Source organism: Actinia tenebrosa, unplaced genomic scaffold (genome assembly GCF_029948245.1).
Source record: "Actinia tenebrosa isolate PJP-AT-01 unplaced genomic scaffold, QUT_ActTen_1.0 PGA_scaffold9__36_contigs__length_13948895, whole genome shotgun sequence".
NCBI lineage: Eukaryota > Metazoa > Cnidaria > Anthozoa > Actiniaria > Actiniidae > Actinia > Actinia tenebrosa.
The window spans coordinates 8,648,109-8,665,970 of NW_028292586.1; the positions used below are offsets into that span (position 1 = coordinate 8,648,109).

At 35.5% G+C, this 17,862-nt stretch overlaps 1 protein-coding gene across 1 annotated transcript in view; it reads right to left on the reverse strand.

The window, feature by feature from the left end:
* Window positions 1-7,205: 7,205 nt before the first annotated feature.
* The window catches only part of LOC116303516 (uncharacterized), a 50,485-nt gene continuing 39,828 nt past the window's right edge, over window positions 7,206-17,862 (reverse strand). The window contains exons 10-14 of the mRNA XM_089024900.1: window positions 10,463-10,539; window positions 9,305-9,399; window positions 8,838-8,909; window positions 8,423-8,493; window positions 7,206-8,342 (exon numbers count right to left, since the gene is read on the reverse strand). Coding sequence (XP_088881026.1) covers window positions 8,329-8,342; window positions 8,423-8,493; window positions 8,838-8,909; window positions 9,305-9,399; window positions 10,463-10,539 — 329 coding nt within the window. The 3' untranslated portion in view covers window positions 7,206-8,328. The remainder of the gene's footprint in view (window positions 8,343-8,422; window positions 8,494-8,837; window positions 8,910-9,304; window positions 9,400-10,462; window positions 10,540-17,862) is intronic.

Sequence of the window (17,862 nt, forward strand, 5' to 3'; positions counted from 1 at the left end):
TTCACAATTAATAAAAAATTCCGTTGATTAACGGATATTCCGAGCGGGTTCCGAACATTGTTCGTCCCGTCTCGTGTTGGGTAAAAGATCACGCGCGGATTTAATTAGAATATAGATGTAACACGACCTTCTCCCGAAAAGCCTCAGTGGCCGAGGGGTTGACATCTCGTCTAGCAAACGAGAGGTCAGTGGTTCGCGTCCCGCGAGAACCCAACTGAGGCAGCATACACTTAACATATAGATCTGTACCGAGTGACAAAAACACATTTCATGATCATTATTGTTCTTCAGTCGTTTATAATTAGGCCATTTAAATAGTTATTAATTCATTACACTTATTTATTTATATATCTATGTACATTTATTTTCATTTTTATCAATTTTTTATAAAACCCTCGTGGACGTACTTCCATAACTTGTCTATAGGTCAAGACCCCCCCCCCCCCCCCCCCCCCAAACCCACCTAGTGCGAGTTTTGGTCGAGCTTTGAGATTCGAGGGTACCATGTCGAGTGTCGAGGGTAAAATGTCGAGGGCATCAAAGAAATTATCCAGATATTTATTTTAATTTTAATTATTTAAAAAATCCATTCCAAAAACGGTGCTCCTGGTGTTGTATTTTATTTTTACTTTATTTTTCTTACAAAAATAACTCCATTAAAAAACCAATGACGCTCACCTCCTGACAGGAAACATTTAGCCTGCTCTTGTCCGATATCAAACGTCTTGACACATTCTTAAAATTTCACTGTAAGTCAAAAAAGTACGTATCCCTGCGTAGAGACAACTTTTGGTCAACACCATATCCTGAGTCTTGTCATTCTGACGAGAGCGAGAAAAGTGCCGAGTCTGCTTAGGTGTAAACCTAACGCTATCCTTTAAGAGAAAGGATGTAAAGAAAGACACAAACACCTTGCTGTAAAGTCATGATCAGTCAGTCATAAGTAAAGAGAATACCAGTTGAGCCAGTTTGTAAACTCTATTAGATTTGACTCGGCACATGTCTTGCATGATTAATATTTATTCTGTGTCATATTTATCAGGCCATTACACATATTCAAGTTTTTTTGTTCCCTTTCTTTTTCTTTATGAAAACATTCATTTTCTTGCTGTTTGATAAAAATTTATGTATTTAATGCACCTTGGATTCTAGGATCTAATTAAGATATCTTTCTTTAGTTTAGAAAGCAGCGTCTGTGGTTGGTTGGCTTAACGCTAATTTACAATACCCTGAGGCAATCTAACTGAGACGGCTTCGTATAAAAACATTACCAGTTATAAGTTCCATGGTTAATAGACTGGACTGGGTCTCCTCTATTAACTATACTCCAGTCCCTCTATTAACTATGTGTAAACGGAGTAGTTTGATAACGGAGTAAAACGATTTGGTAGCTAGTACTTTTGACTAGGAAAAAAGCGTCAAAGAGAGCCATGATGAACTGAGAACGAAAAAGAATTTAAACAAGGAGAGGCAGTTCTCGATGAGCTAACTGGTGGGCATTAAAGCTCATAAAGCACTCTGGAAAACCCGCCATTGCTTCGGACAAGCTGCTAGATGAAACTTTAATCACTAGCGATTCTCTTCCCAGTAAATCGAGATTGTCATTGTTCAAAAACAATGTGCAAGTCTTTTATTTTTTCAAAAATGCCTGGGAAGATGGCTGTCAACTGTCATAAGTTTAAAAACCGTACTACCAGCAAATTCAAACTCTGATGATCCTTTTTGTGGCAAATACTGAGAAAGAGAAGATCTAAATTAGGAAAAAGGCTCAAGATTTCCCTCTATTATTTCCATACTCGCGATTTCTGCAATGACCACAAAAAAGTGAGTAGATCATGTGACTTTTCAGTGTGATAATATAGTTGGTGTGGTGGCGCCTAAAGCACGTTACGTAAACATTCTCCCTCGCATATCCAATTTGATTTAAAGAGTTCATTGAGTTTCGATGATGCACTGATCATGATGATGATGCCTACTAAGTAGATCATAAAAAAGGTTAGAATTCTTCCTGCCATTTGTTCAGTGCCACTTAACCTTCCATGTCATCTGTCCAGTGATGTAAGCACTTCATTTTTCCGTGTCAGATTACCTCAAAGTAGGCTCTTTCTGCTTTCCTGCGATGGTCCATATAGGAGGTATTCGGAGCATAAGGTGATACGGGATAGGGGATAGCCAATGAGACATGATAGCCGATAGGAGATAAGTCATTCCAAGACCGAAAGCTAAGGTGTTATTTGGACTAAACATGGTTTCGTCGATTCCAGGAAAACTATATATCTTAACACTAGCTTCATAAAATTAAATAAAAAGTTATAAGTTATTCCAGTTATTCTTGATTCTTAGATCTCCTTAGTTGCCTATCGCCTCAGTGTTGCCTATCACCGTTGGCTCCAACATACTTTTTTTGACATAGGTAGACATTGCATTAATCTGGGCAATAAACTTGGCGGTAATCTTAAGTAATCATATCTCATTTTAATTCAAATAACAGGCACTCGAAATTTGTACGCCATGCAAAAGAAGAGAGAGAGAGAGAGAAAAAAATCCCAAGGAAGTTGTTCTCAAATGACATGAATAATATGGAGACTACTTTGTAAGATTGAGGATAGAATACCGACTAGAAAAGATACTAGTACTGATTTAAAAAATGATTAAAGCTTGGTTTTGTGAATAAGTCAATGAATATGACCAAGTATTACTCGAAAAAGATGCAAATTAACAATAAAAGCGAAAAAGAAATAAACGAAAAAGAAATATTTTAGATCTAAAAAGCCACGAAAGAAAGTATGAAATAGGAGGAAAAAGGAAGGGGGAAAAAAACAAAAAAAAACAAAAACAAAAAAAAAAAAAAACAACAAAAAAACAAAAAACAAAATTAAAAAAAAAAAAAAAAAAAAACAACAACAACAAAAAACAGAAAAAAAAGATAAGAAATTATTTAAGCAAATCCGTTAGAAATCCGTTACTGTGAATAACTGCAATTCAAACACGGACCGTTTGTCCCCTGATAAAAGCCACAAAAATCGTTTCATGGCCTTAAATTTGTCAGAAAGGAATACGACTTATCAGTGTCATGTCGAAAACAATTCAGAACGAAATGATCAGTACTGCTTGAAAGTATATTCTTGATAATATTTCACGTGAAATTAGAGACAGCAAAATTTTTTTATAACATTGCAGATGAAACTGCTGATGTATCTAACAAGACATTTTCTGTTGTTCTTATTGCTCCTCAGTCCAAATGTAGTAAATATTATAGTTCTATCAATTTTCATATGGGTGGGTTAAAGGTTGGAACTAGTCAAGACAAATCCTAGATCCACCCCTAATGTCTACTGATATATTGCTGTTATATTTTAATCATTGTCTTTAGAAATAAATATATTATTTATCAGTAAGATGAGAACGGAATCCTAGCCTTGTTGGCGTAGAAACACAGACTTCCTCGATGCATTAGCGGCTTCTTTATATTTATTCAATACTCTATTCTTTTAGAGCAGCCTTTTTATAATATATGTTTCCGTCCTATCAGACCAAAGTATGTTTTTCTTACATGGAAGTCTCGCTCTACATTTAAAGAATAGTCCAGAAGAGCAATTAGAGAAAATTTTGGTTAATGCATGCTGATGCGGGTCTTCTTTATAACAGATCAGCATTAATACTATTCATGCTTATCATAGTGCAGTTGATCTATGATTAGTGTTGACATTTGACGTCATTTGTGACTCCTGCAGACTACATTTTTAGTCATAGAAGGATTCAGGGCCGTAACTAGGGGGGAGCACAGGGTGCACATGCACCTCCCCCCCTCCCCCATTCCCCCCCCATAAAAGCTTAAGGTCCCCTCATCCATATCTCTTTTTTTTTCGTTGGTTATGCTTTCTTTCGGTTACCTTTTGGCTTTTCTTGTTTGTTTTTTTTTTTTTGTTTTTTGTTTTGTTTTTTGTTTTATTCGGTTCTGCTTTCTTAAAAGAAACACGATCAATGGTCCGATTTTATTCGATGTGCACCCTTCCTGTAAAAGGTCTTGTTACGTCCCTGAATCCCGTGTCAAGTGTGGAAAATCTACCTTTAAACCCACTTAGTTTCACTGTAAAGATAATTTAATCCATCATGTCCAGTCACGAGGTTGAGTATAAACCAAGCACCGCATCCGTGCTTGGTAATAATTCGAAAACATATATAATTCTAAATCCTTGATTGTATTTTTTTTGACAAGAGATCTTCTTTGTTTGAAACAACCCGTATCAGAGTAGTTGAACTTTATCCTAAAGATTATTTCGCTTTACAAGCAAACCAGTAGTAAGACTTAGTACTACAGCGGAAAAAAAACAAAAAAAACCAGCTAAGTGCCCCTAAGGGCAGACTGGCCGAATGACTTTAAGGTAATAGTAAACTGTTCTCCTGCTCTAGTCAAAACAGATAGTGCATTGTTTGCATTTATCATCCATTTACTACCACTACCAAAATCCTCAGCTGTACACTTTGTTTTTTAGTTTAATAATTAGCACTAATTTCCTTACTATTTTCATCAGGGGACAGAAAGAAAAGTTGCAGTCTAGAGCGACATTCTTGAATACAGTGAGTCAAAATGACGCCATCTTGCAAACGACTATAGATAAACATTTTCAGCCATTTTAGCGTGATGTCTTCTCATCTTAGAACACGAGCCAAGTTTCAAGAGTATTTTAATTTAAAATAAAGGGTGTATAATCGAACTAGAAATGAAAAAGAACATACTCTAGCCTGCATTAATGATTACGTTTATCGCAAAATACTTTTAAGGCGACTAGCGAACTGACATTAAAGTATTTATTATTTCCTGTCAAAAATTCCTTTTTCTCAAATGTTCATAGAAAGAATTATTGCTGTCAATGGTACTTTCCAAAAGTGTGTTCATATCAAGTATGACGCATTTATCGAGCCGTTATTCCAGATTAAGGTACTTGAGTGCACTTACTCGTAATCAATACATTAATACGATAAGACCAGGGATATTAGTATAATCTCTTTGCAATAACATTACTAAGTAGATATGAAGCATTCTTGAGTAAGCTAAGCCTACTGGTACAATCTATACAGATCAACACCGAATGTATAAGATGGAAATATTTCATGTAAGAGGCGAGACAATTGACGCTTGACCGATAGGTACTGACCATCACCGAGGCAGGGTCTCTGTATTGATACAAGGCTCGAAAGCTTCACAAATCATCTACAAGATTTGGAAGACATGAAAATTCATGTACGCACAATGTAAAGGCGGTACTGAACACAGTTTCAATGAGAGAATTTCCTTGTTTTTCTTGTATTTAAAGATTAATCCTCCTAAACTTCTCTATCTATAAAGAGGCAACAAGTCGATAAGAGGGGTAAATTGGATTACCAGATATATTTCTCTTTATATGTTTGGCACATGTTATATGTCTACATATAGTATAGATCATAGATAGGGTAATTTCCTGTGAGAAATCTGTGTTTTGTTAACGACTACGCATTTTCGCGGGACGTTTGCCAAGGTGCCTTGAAATCCGAAATTTGTTTTGTGAGAAGACCGCCTCCCGCGAAAAAAAAAAACATGTTTATTTGCTCATTTTTCCATGATTGTGCATGCGTTAATGCGTTTCTCATACAGTTTCCTTGCTTCCCAAGGTCTTTTATTTTTTTTATCGTGGGGACAGCCTCGTTGGACAATAGGCGACTTGCACTAAGAGATCACGTGATCAAATCAGCCATTGTCGCTGGCATTCTACAGGATTTTAGCTATACGAGAATGTAAAAAAAGATGGCGGATTCGGATAGTTTTTTGGTGATAAAAGGTAAGTTAGCGCACTAAATAACGATAAGAATCCCCTTTTCTTGCAAGAATTATATTCTTAATAGATATTTAAAGTAGATTTTTGCTATTAACTCGCCAAGAAGAGAAAAAATATGGCATTTTTTGAGCTATGATGTGAAGACCTACGAAGCGTTTAGTCTTGTTTCGCTCGCTGCATGACCTCAAAACATGCCATATTTTCCCTCTTCATGGCGAATGCAGCAAAAATCTACTTTAGGTATCTATTAGAAGCATATGTCTTGCAAAAAATGCATTTTTCAGCCAACAGACTGCAATATTAAACATATTGCAATCTGTTATGTGCAATATTTTTCATATTGCAGTTTGGTCTATGTATTTAGCGCGTATAAGTTTACCCCTGTTAATTTCCCTTCTGACAAAAAAAAACACCGCTCCCATTTTTCTGAGAATGTTTGCTTTCAAATGTTGTCACACAGCAATCAACGATATAGTGCAGAGAGAGAACAATGGGGTGGGATACTAAAAAGTGAATATGTATTAGATAGCTACTTCGGTGACACAGCAATAAATTGCTGCGTGTCTCAGTAGCTATCTAATACATAATAGGATAGTATTAATCAATATAACGCCTGTAAACGCACAGAGAAATTAAATATTGTGATACTTGTGTTATTTAATAGTCACAATAAAGATAAACCTTTATCTGGCACCCATCATCCCGAGTTTTTTTTACGGGAGCAAATGAACGGAGCAAATGGTACGAAAAACTTTAAATCAATCCTTCTATCAGCAAACCTAAGAATTATAGAGGCACATATGCGACAACCATCGTAGCTTTTCAACCAATTCGTTTAGGAACATAAATTACATTGCAGTCTTATCAAACATCTCAAATCATCAATATCGCTCTTTATAATATAACGATTGATTGATTATCAAAAACATAGTCTAGCTTGAGATTCATAATGTCAAGTGACGCTTTGATGTTCTGCTTGGTCGGGTGTCTCCACCTTTGAAGAATGGAAGGTTCAAAGAACGATATGTTTCTTTCTTATTCGTATCAAATCTTAGCTTTATTTTTTAATAAAAATATATTATCTACATGCGACTTTTTCCACTCAACTGATATATACCTTGTATACATAATACATTACGTTTTTACAAGTATGGACCTTACATCAAACGGCAACAATGTTTAGAAAATGGTGCGTAAATAGATAGATGCATTAGATTTACTACAATCTGGGACAAAATTAGTTACAAAATATAACTTATAACTTTTATTTTCAAAGAGTTCCCCCCATCCCCCTATCTACCCAATGCTGTGTTTTGAGACAAATCAGTCACCAGAACAAGAAGTGCTCCGGGGGAGGGGGTATTGGGAAGGGGGGGGGGGGGGGGGCTGAAGGAAACAGCAGAAAAGTGCCAAGGACCGGCATCCAAATTATGTCATTAAAAGGACAATGTAACAATAATTTTGTCCACGATTGTAGGTAAAACTACCAGAGAATAATCTACCAGTAAGATAAATTATTGACCATAAATTAATCGACTTTTCCGCAGTAAAAAATGTAGATCCCTAGTGATCATAGAGGTCAGTGTTGCTTGAAGAGTATTGATGGATGTGTATGCAAATTTTAGCAAAACGTTATGTTTATAACCTGATGGTGCTGCACCTCTTTATTTTGTACCGTGTTGTCGTCTACTGACACGATCAATTTCCAATGGACGATAAATATTTTGGAGCAAGAATTTTTTGAGCAAAACATAAATTAGTCGACTTTTCCGCAGTAAAAAGTGTAGATCTCTAGTGATCATAGAGATCAGTGTTGCTTGAAGAGTATTGATGGATTTGTATGCAAATTTTTTAAAAGTTATGTTTGTAACCTGATGGTGCTGCACCTCTTTTGTACCGTGTTGTCGTATACTGACACGATCAATGTCCAATGGACGATAAATATTTTGGAGAAATAATTTTTTGAGCAAAAGATTTCAGATAATTTCAATAATAATTAGTTTACCCAAAATAATGATCATAGAAAATGTCAAGTGTTATTCAAATTTTCAGTATATAAAGCTTTCACATCAAACATTTCTAATAGCGCATACTTCAGCTTAAACTCAAGTGAGCAACTTGTTATTAACTTAGTGCAGCAACATTCATTTTGATTGTCACCCGATACCTTTTATAATGACTTTCCTGATTGGTTTAGGCTTAGTCACGTGAGAAAATCTATCGTTCATCTATTGTTGAGTCAACATGGCTGCCGCGTGATAAAGGTCCACAGTCCAGTTAAATGTGTCATCTGTCAAAAGCCAAATGGATTTCTGTCACGTGCAGTTGACTTCCATCTTGTGACACCTTTTTCCGGCTGGCACTGTTTAGGCTATATCGTGTGACTCATCTCACATTCTCTTAGCAAAAAGTTATTGCTCACGTGATAGCACTTCGTCACGTGAATAACGATGGGCGTACATATGACATGACGAATAGTGCATAAATAACTCAGACAGCCGGCTCTATCTTGTCACCGGCCTTTTTCTGTTAGAAAGGAAAAAAAGCTTGGTCAATAAACATATATCTAAAACACGATTACTCCGACGAATGAGGAATGTACTTACTTAACACGTCGTCCCATATTTTTACACGCGCGTATTCTTCAGGAAGCCATGTTTCTGGTCTGCTCAACAAACTGGAAGAGTTAGGAAATAACTTTGGCGTTAGATTTTTCAATTCATACACTACTATGTCTCACTCATGGTTAGAAGGTATTTTTAATGATTTCCTGGTTTGCTCTCCCTCCGCAAAACACAACAATCTAAATGCTAATTCGATCTGTGAGATAGCCGTACCTCGACTTTGTTCAGCCCACTCGAGGCTGTTTCAAGGTGTCGATAAAATTTGAAGGGTTTTCTTAAGAAGAAATATGGACTCGTGTCATGCTTCGTACAATATTAGAATTGTTGGATCAGTGTAAATTAAAATTTGTCAGATATTTTCATAGTGGAACCGGCCCTAAGGCGAAACGGAACTTACCCGGAACTAGATGACATGGAAAACGATGCCATGCAGTTTTCAGACGCTCTTCTTGCGGGCGCCATCAAGCCTCTAAATATGAAAAACTCTTGATAAACATGGTTTTAAATGAATTTTTTTTTTTGTGCTTCCGTGGTTTTGTTTTCCCTTCTTTTTTCCTTTTTCTTTGTTGTCCGTCTGAGAATGGAAATTTGTTCTACCACTCAACCTCTTTGATGTAGCTGTCAAGCTGTTATATCATATTTGACATTTAATTCATCATTGAAAACTATATCTACAGAACAAACTTCTTGAAGAAAACAATGCGCTAAGCGAAGAGTACAATAACAGACTAAAAGAATCGATGTTGTTACTCATGGCATTGGGCTAGTTAAGAGTAGAATCTATGCCTCAGCCACATACGTTATTAAAACCTTTCTCGTGTTATAAGTTACCGTGTCGTTTCCTTTTATTTACAGAATGTTTACCTTTTCACAGTCTGCATAGAAATATTGATTCCCTTTTCTTTGAATTTTGCATAAACTTCTTCGCATTCCTCAGATGCAGCAACATCATCTTCTCCCTTATAAAAGCAAATATAATATAAAATATAAAATATAATCATAATTTATAATATATTATAATTTATATATTATAATTATAATTTATATAATATAAAAATATAATATAAGCAAAAATGTTAGAAACTGAACTAGGGTGATTTTGGAGGTGGGAATACAGGTTATATGCAAGACTTCCGCCCCTTTGTTATCAAATTAATACTGCATGTGTCATTGATAGCGAGTGTTTTCGTTTTTGCGCGCCTTCACGGTAGTTTCGGAATAACTTTTCGCTTCAGGAGTAGATCCATAAGAAAAAATATTTTGTATCCCAAGAGAATGAAATGACAACAAAACAAAACAAAAAACCAAGAAGACGATGCAGCCAAGTTGGAGAGTATACAAAAAAACCCTATGTAAATCATTCAACATAGCGGCTAGTATTAATAAAAATATAGCAACATAAGATATACGCCTAATGGAAATATGGCGATCACTTTGAATATTAATTGTTCTGGACTGACTTGCCTCGTGCTCGGTGGAAAGACAAAAGCGTTTTTATATGTAAGAGAGGCTAGTCAGTCCAGAACAATAGCTATTTAAATTGCTCGCCATATTTGGATTCAGTATTTAGGAATTGACTATAAAATGTCTGACTTTTCTTTGCAGTTGGAAAATAAAAAGCCAGTTATTAGCCATTCTGAGGTGGAGGGAAAAACGGGTTGCGCTGTCATTGCAGTGCATCAGTTAGACTGTTTTAGGGAACATATTTCCTAGATGGCGTCTTTTTTCGTCTATTGTCCCATGTAACAGTCTCACATTGCACTGTAATAACGTGACCCTTTTTTTTTCGCAGCCTCAGGATGGCTAATACAAAACATTGATTAAATATCTAAAGCCCCTAGTTTTTATATTCGTTCGCTATTTTAAACCTCGTGGGAATAAGTTTGTTTGTTTTAATTTTATATCCACAGGCATTACCAAAGTTACCCAGACGTGAGTTAAGATGGCAAAAAAAAAAAAAAAAAAAAAAAAAAAAACGAAAAAAAACCATTAATAAATGAATGTGAATAAGTGAATACTTACAGCTCCCCATACGAAGCCCATGTCCTTGTGTTCAGTTTGATCTTTCTTGTTCTCCTTTTTCCTCTTCACTCTTGAATCTGTTTTATCGAACAATCAAACTGCTAGTAAATGGTGGATCAATTGAGTGTTATTAGTAAGATATTAATAAGCTAAAACTGGATGCAAAGCCCTGACAATTAGCCATTCCGAGGCTGAGAAATATCTGGGTCGAGTATGGCGTTGCTGGGCATTAAGGAGCTGTGACAACATAGTCGTTATCTTGAGAAAGAATCCCATAAAAAAATCCCACAATATTAACTCGATCCAGTCATTAAGAACATAGATTCTTAAAAATATCTTTCAGCAACCAATTACATTGCAACCAAAGATTAAGTGAGATTTACGTGACGTCATATACATCATGATGAGAAATCCTGAGTTGTATTAAGGACGTTCATGTGCATTGTTCGCGCGCATCCTTTCTACGCATGAATTTAGTGAGCGGGCGCTCGTCGTGATGACGACTTTCCAATGCTTCGAGAAGCAAAATATTATAAAAACGTCTTTAATCTTTTTAGCTCTAAAACTAAGTCGGGCACCCCCTTTTTTATTTAGTGTTTTGAAAGTACTCGGTAATACCAAACTTTAGAGAAAATCAAGTCCACACTCGTAGCCCAATAAAATTTTTTGTTATATAGCTACGAAATTTTCCGATATAACGAACACTCTCATTGGCTGAAAGAAGACCACGTGACACTAGTGAAATCTAAATGTATCTCGACCGGGAAATAAGTTACTCATTTCCCAGTCAGGGAATAAGTTGCACCTGACAACAATCGTGAAAATAAACAAGTGCACGTGATCAGAACGTGAAAATCGCTGATGGCGTGAAATTTTGCACCAATCAAAAACAACAGAGCGGGAGCAGATATTTTGCTTGAATTTTCATTACAAATGGAGCTCGAAGCGAAATAATAGAGAAATTAGAGACTTTTATTGAGAAAGAGGATTTGGAAAATACGAAAAAAGCGACTAAAAATGCTGTTGCTACTCTCCTCGCTTTTTGGTAGAGAAATACAAGACCGTATGTGAGTTGTATTCGCAAAATCATGGTCATTTGGTCAGTTTTCATGCATTTAACTTGCTAAATAAAGTTCTTATTTCGTAAACTGACTTCTCAATATTTCTCAATTGCTATATAACAAAGCTGCGCCAAAACATCGAGACACTCGGGAAAACAAAACTATTTCTCTCGCGACCAGACATTAAGTGTATAATATTTCTAATTTTTAACTGACAAATTTCAAATGCTAACTAGTTATTTCGTTATTTTCTGGTCTTCTGTGAAGAATGGCGTCGACCAATTGATTTTTTTCAATAAAATATGACTTATTTTTGACAGCTTTCCATGTTTACGTTGTTCACGGCGTGTTTTGTACCGTAAAAAGGGTGAACGTCCACGAATTCTGACGGCTAAACGATGTCGGGGACCCCCATTTTTATTTGTTTATTTTACTTTTAGAAAGATGTTCTTTCATCATGCAAAATTTTTTTTAAATCTGACGATGGGATTTTTTGCCCATGAACGTTCTTAAGCTCCTCATGTTTTCCTTCAACCTCGGAAAGGCTCGAAATCCTCATTTTTCAATAATGCTGATGCGAAGAGAAAGAGATGTCATTCGGAAAATATGGAAATACTTTGGATATTCTTTTTTAGAGTACTAAAGGAATCTATTGAACGTCATAAAACAAAAAAATATCAAAGATGCGATTCGTGTTTCTTCAAGCAAATTTTACTCGGAAACATCTTTTTTTTTTTCAAAACTGAAATATTGTTCATATGGAAACATGAAGCTGTGAATGAAATAGTATCCTATTTGCACTTGTCCCTTCCACGCTGGATAAATATGAATGGGGTACTTGCAACCGTGTTCAGTTAAAACGGAGCAGAAAGAAACTGACAATGAGGGTGGGAAGGGGGAGGGGAAAGGCTGAACACAGTTGATGGACGGATAGGATGAGCGCGAGAGATCAAAGGAATATATAGGAAGTCGTCAATATTTCATATTTCGTCAAGTTGATTGGCTGATAGCTTTGATTAATAAGAGGACGAACTCATAGAATGCCGAATCGCTTGCGCAAAGTGTCAGCGCGAGCGATTCTTCATTCCCTGCGCTCGTGGTTCCACTTGAGTTTTGAACATTTTGGAAATCTATGGAAATCTATGAACGATTTGTTAAATTGACTACAAGATTCATACGAAACTGTGCGAGGTGGATCTGGGAGCGAACTTATTTATACTCGTTCTGTTAGGAACCGATGCGAATAGCGGAATTCTGACATCCTCATTTAATATTCAAAATGGCGACCAAAAAAGAAGAGACAAACTAGATCGCATTTCAGTTTTTCCTCTAAAATTTGCTCTGGGAAAAGAAGGCCAACATCACAAACTTGAAAGAATTATTTAGTAAATATCAGCCAGATGGATATTTCCTGCACTAGTAATGATGAAAAGGTAAATTATACACCGTGAAAAGATGAAAAAACTTAAGTTTTTTCATCTTTTCACGGTGTATAATTTACCTTTTCATCATTACTGTTTCATTAGAAACACCGACGCAGCTCACACTAGTTTTTAGCTAGTTATATCTTTTTATTTCCTGCACTACCACAACTATTGTTTAAAACAATAGCCCATCAAGGAAGCTGTTAAATATGATAATGATCGGATGAAAGCCCTTGAATTTTCAGGCGCGTTGACGGCTCTTTCAGTGCAACACTCAAGCTGAATGAAAGCTCTGTTTCTGAACGATTGAAATTAACTAGACTGCTTTTATTATTGCTGCTAATTTTTTGCTTAAATGACGTCGTCCTATAAATTTGAAATACAATCGTGTTACGACGTTAATACAATATAATCTAAGAAGCGCATCAAGTGTTTTATTGGACGGCTGAGAGATTGCAATATCGCACGACCCACCGTCAAACCCCAAACTGCTTCTGATGCGATTACAGCCTCCACAGACCTCTCAATTTTCTGTCTGGTAAATAATAGGGTCTCAAAAGCTACAAATTCTCTAAAATTTTAATTCTGTAAAATCCTAACAAAGTGGATGGTATTTATTTGGAAAACGAGGGATTCAAAGTAAGTATGAAAAAAATAATAATTCTGTTCACTTTGATAAAACAAACGCTATCAAAATCTATAATTTCTCATTTTGTTATGCAAAGTAAATAAGCATGGTAAAAGTAAACACTGCAATTTTATAGAAAAAAATTAGGCAAGGCTTTAGAAGAAAGGGTTGACCAAAGTCAATATTCTCCTATCAAGTTCATGTCATTTACCTTAATGGCAAAGGAGAATTGATAACTTCATCCACATCTAACTAATCTAATGCTGCCTGTAAAGGAATTGGCAACTTGATCGATATGTTCGCTGGAAAATACCATAAAGCTAGTTTACAATCTGCTAATGACTTTAACAATAAACACAAGTTTAGAAATACAGAGAACCAAAAGTAGATTTATAATATAACACTAGATTTGTTCATCCAAACAGCAGAACAAGTTTCGTCTTTAATTAGTTCTATAAAAGCATAATGGCAGCAAAAACTGGTAAATGAACGAATGATACGAGTTCCAGTTGACTTGCATTTCCGTTGTTTTTATTAGGAACAGATCATGAAAATAGGAAACAAAATTATCATCATATATGCCTTTTTCTGTCAGCCCTTAATATTTGTTTGGACTACAATAGGAGCAGGTTTTTAAAGTCTAGCCTTTCGAGGCAGAGGGGAAGTTACGCAACTGCAGACTGAGATAAAGAGATAAAGCTTTGATTTAAGCATTATACCAAGGGAAGTTAATGAAATGGGATTTCATCTTACCAGGAAACTCCTTGTAATGGGATGTTTTTTCTTCTTGTTTACAATATGAACACTATTGATACATAAAACGATAAAGATCTTTTTGGCTTCATCAGTAACACATTGAGGCTCCAACAGCATCCTACTTACGCTACTGAACTTCCATATGATTCACATTTAGATTATCCAAAACAAAGGTTGGACAATCATAAGATCACAGTCCAAAATAATCGCAATCCACTATTAGCCACATTTGTTTGGAATCTCGAATATTCGAAACGAATATATCGAGATTGTTATACTTATTTATACGACTCTAAAAGAAAGAACCCTTTTCCATTAAGTAAGTTTACCCATGCTTGGTGTATAGTACAAAAATACACTTTCTTGAAGATAGATTCAAAAGATTTGACAATCCAAGTCACATAACATAGAATACCTCATATGAAACGTGATTCTAGATGGTTTCAGGAATGGCTGTTAATTATGAGGTGTAAAGCAAACCCCGATGCTCGAATATAAACCATATAAAAACAAAATATCAAGAAACTGATAGCAAATGAGGCGTGATAGAGTCGACTATCTAAGATATGATTATTTACCAAGTCAATTAGTAAGCATTTATCACCAGACAATTTAGCAATCCGCCAGGAAGACGCCAACCAAATTTTATTTTATGACAACGAATTTTCTCGTACCTACTTATTTCTAAATAATCTATTTCAGCTAGTTTACTTTTAAATTTCTAGAACATACGATAAGGGGGTGAGGGGAGGGGTAGTTCTAAGGGTTCTTGTGAAACCATTTCCCATTGCGCACCTGTTTTAAGAGAAGGGGATAATTTGTTGAGGTTAGTGTGGAGACACTGGGCAATGTTGCTTAATCTTCCTGAAATATTTCCTGTTATTTTGGCTGTGATTGAGACTGTAACACAACTTTGAATTCTGGTCATGGTGGTGTTTTACATTAATCAGTAAAGTCGTTTGTTGGTTCTGCCGCGACGTTTTTCTTAGTTCGGGTTCTCCTCGGTCTGCAAAAACCAGTTGTACCAAACTCGATGCAGAGGAAGAGCAAGAATTGGAAGAAAAATACTGGTAAACCCTCATAATTGTAGTCTTAATTATTATTAGCTTTTCACACAAAATGCTGCGCCTTTTCTGTGGCGAAGTATTTGTAATTCACCATAAGAGCTGATGCTTAATGAGTCGAAACGCTGCAGTGAGTATGGAATATTGGTCTACGAGCTACCGATCGGTTGACTGGCTAATTTTTGAGAGCCTGACAAATAATAAATAGAGGAGAAAAATAGAGTGGGAAAATGAGATGAAATGAGAAAAACTGCCAAAGCTTGAAGAAGCATTATTGAATAAGTGTCATAAATGGACTAGACATTTGAATGGAAACAAGACAGTAAAGAAAATGAGAAATGTTTTACAATAACGTACTAAATATAAAATGTTAAATGACTTATGATCTTTTGATAAGAACTGAAGGGCTTAAAGACGTGTTCACCTCGTTGTAACACGTAATTCAGAAGAGAAATATAGGACTACCCTGTTCAAACCAGTGAATGTTTCAAGTGGCTAACAATAGTGAGTAAGACAGTAATGATACATGAATACATAATATCTCAAAATGTGAGTCATGAAAGAGAAATATCATTATTGGGAGCAGCTATCGTTTGTTTCACCAATAGGATTTTAAAATGAGTTCCACGCTTGCCACCAATTAATTGAGCATGCGTCACTCAGTCAAGTTAAAATAGACACATCACGTGTAAAACAAAACGTAGAATAACTGCGAATGAAAAGAAAATTAGTTTTGATGTGGTCACATTATGAGGACAACAAAGAGAAGAACGGTCCAGTACGATAAATATTCTTTTCCTTAGAGGCAAGGATAAAGGCGTGTGTTTTGGCATTGACACGCAAGAAAGAATCTGGTATGTCAAGCAAGGAGTTTTAGTATTTAGTGTAAATTCTGTCGAATGCTTATACTAATAACATTGGATTGTAAAAGTCAATCAGACAGCTAAAGTCAGTGATTATGACAAGCTAAGCATTCAAAAAGCTTTACGTTAACTCGTTATAAAGAATATGTTTGACTAAGAGCTCCTAGTGGTAAAGCAAAAGCAGTAGTTGGGTAAAGCAAGAATTCATTAAGAGAAACTAGCTTATTGTAAATGAGATTTGTGTTCTTAGGTCGAAAACGTACTAAATTCAGCAGAAAGAAATATTTACGACCAGCAGGGAGGGGATGGCGCCCACAAATGTTGATTTTGGCAATGATATAGGTATAACCTGTATACCGCGGTGATCATGATTGCGAGGATACTTCTATATCATAAAACAGATGGAAGATGCGACAGAATTTTCTTTTTTGCTCAGAGATGTTTTATTTCTTTCGACCTAATTAGTATTAGGTATTACAATATGCGTATCCCAGCAGTTATCATTTATTTGTCATAAGATATTTGGTGTTAAAGGGAATCGAAAAGCAGATCATTTGCCCAAATTTCACAAATGTTCTCTGCACATCTGTCGAGCAAATTCGTCATGAAACCTCTTCTAATATCAATAAACATGTCTTTAAGATAATGTTCTGCCACTAATTAAAGTCAAGTTTATTCACAAATTTCGGCATGGGATTTTCGTTGTTTTCCTGTCTATTCTTTTATGGTTTATTAAAATCAAAGTTATCTTTCAGCGACTGGCATTACTTCCCGTCTATTCTTTTTCGCTTATCAGTCAAAGACCAAGTTCACACGAAGACCAAGGTTTCGCAATGAAGAGTCTAGCCCCTAGGATTATAATGTTCCTCTTTCAAGCTATGTAGAAGGTTTCGTCCATAGCTAAACGATTTGAGATCTATAATATTTTTGAAAGATTTTTTCATTAATATCATTTCACTTCGTGCTTAACAAAATGTTTGAAAATTTAGAAATTTTAAACTTTTAAGTAAAAAAATAGTAGAATATTTTCTTATCAACTGCCAGTTCATTTTCCATCTTTCTTTCACTTGGAGAAAACTTCCTTATTTTGAATAGTTGTTACAATAGTTTAAATGCCGTAAACTGCTTTATATCAAACAAAATCTAAAACAGAAGCCTTTTTCCTGTCTGGGCGGTTTACTTACGGATATCTATGGCCGCCCATGCAGTAAAAAATAAAAAATATCAATTATTATTCCTATTCATTCTTCACAGAAATTGAATCGAATTTTCCTAATTCGACTTTATATGGCATTTATTTTCTCTATCAGTATGTTGGGACAGTAATATTGAAAACGTTTCACATCCTTAGGCATATTAATTCTTTAAAATATGACTGTCAGAGAGCACAGGTTAATGTAGTAAAAAAAATGGCTGGATTTCTCAGGTTGTATTTTTCAACAATCGATGAAAGCCCTTTTAGAGGTTTATTGAAGGGAAGGAAGTTGGATGTCAACAATGTATGAGTATAAACAAATATTCTTTGAAATATACTTTCAGCATGGATGGCGATTACATAACTATCCAATACACTATTCCTATCGTCTAGAATATTATATGCCGTT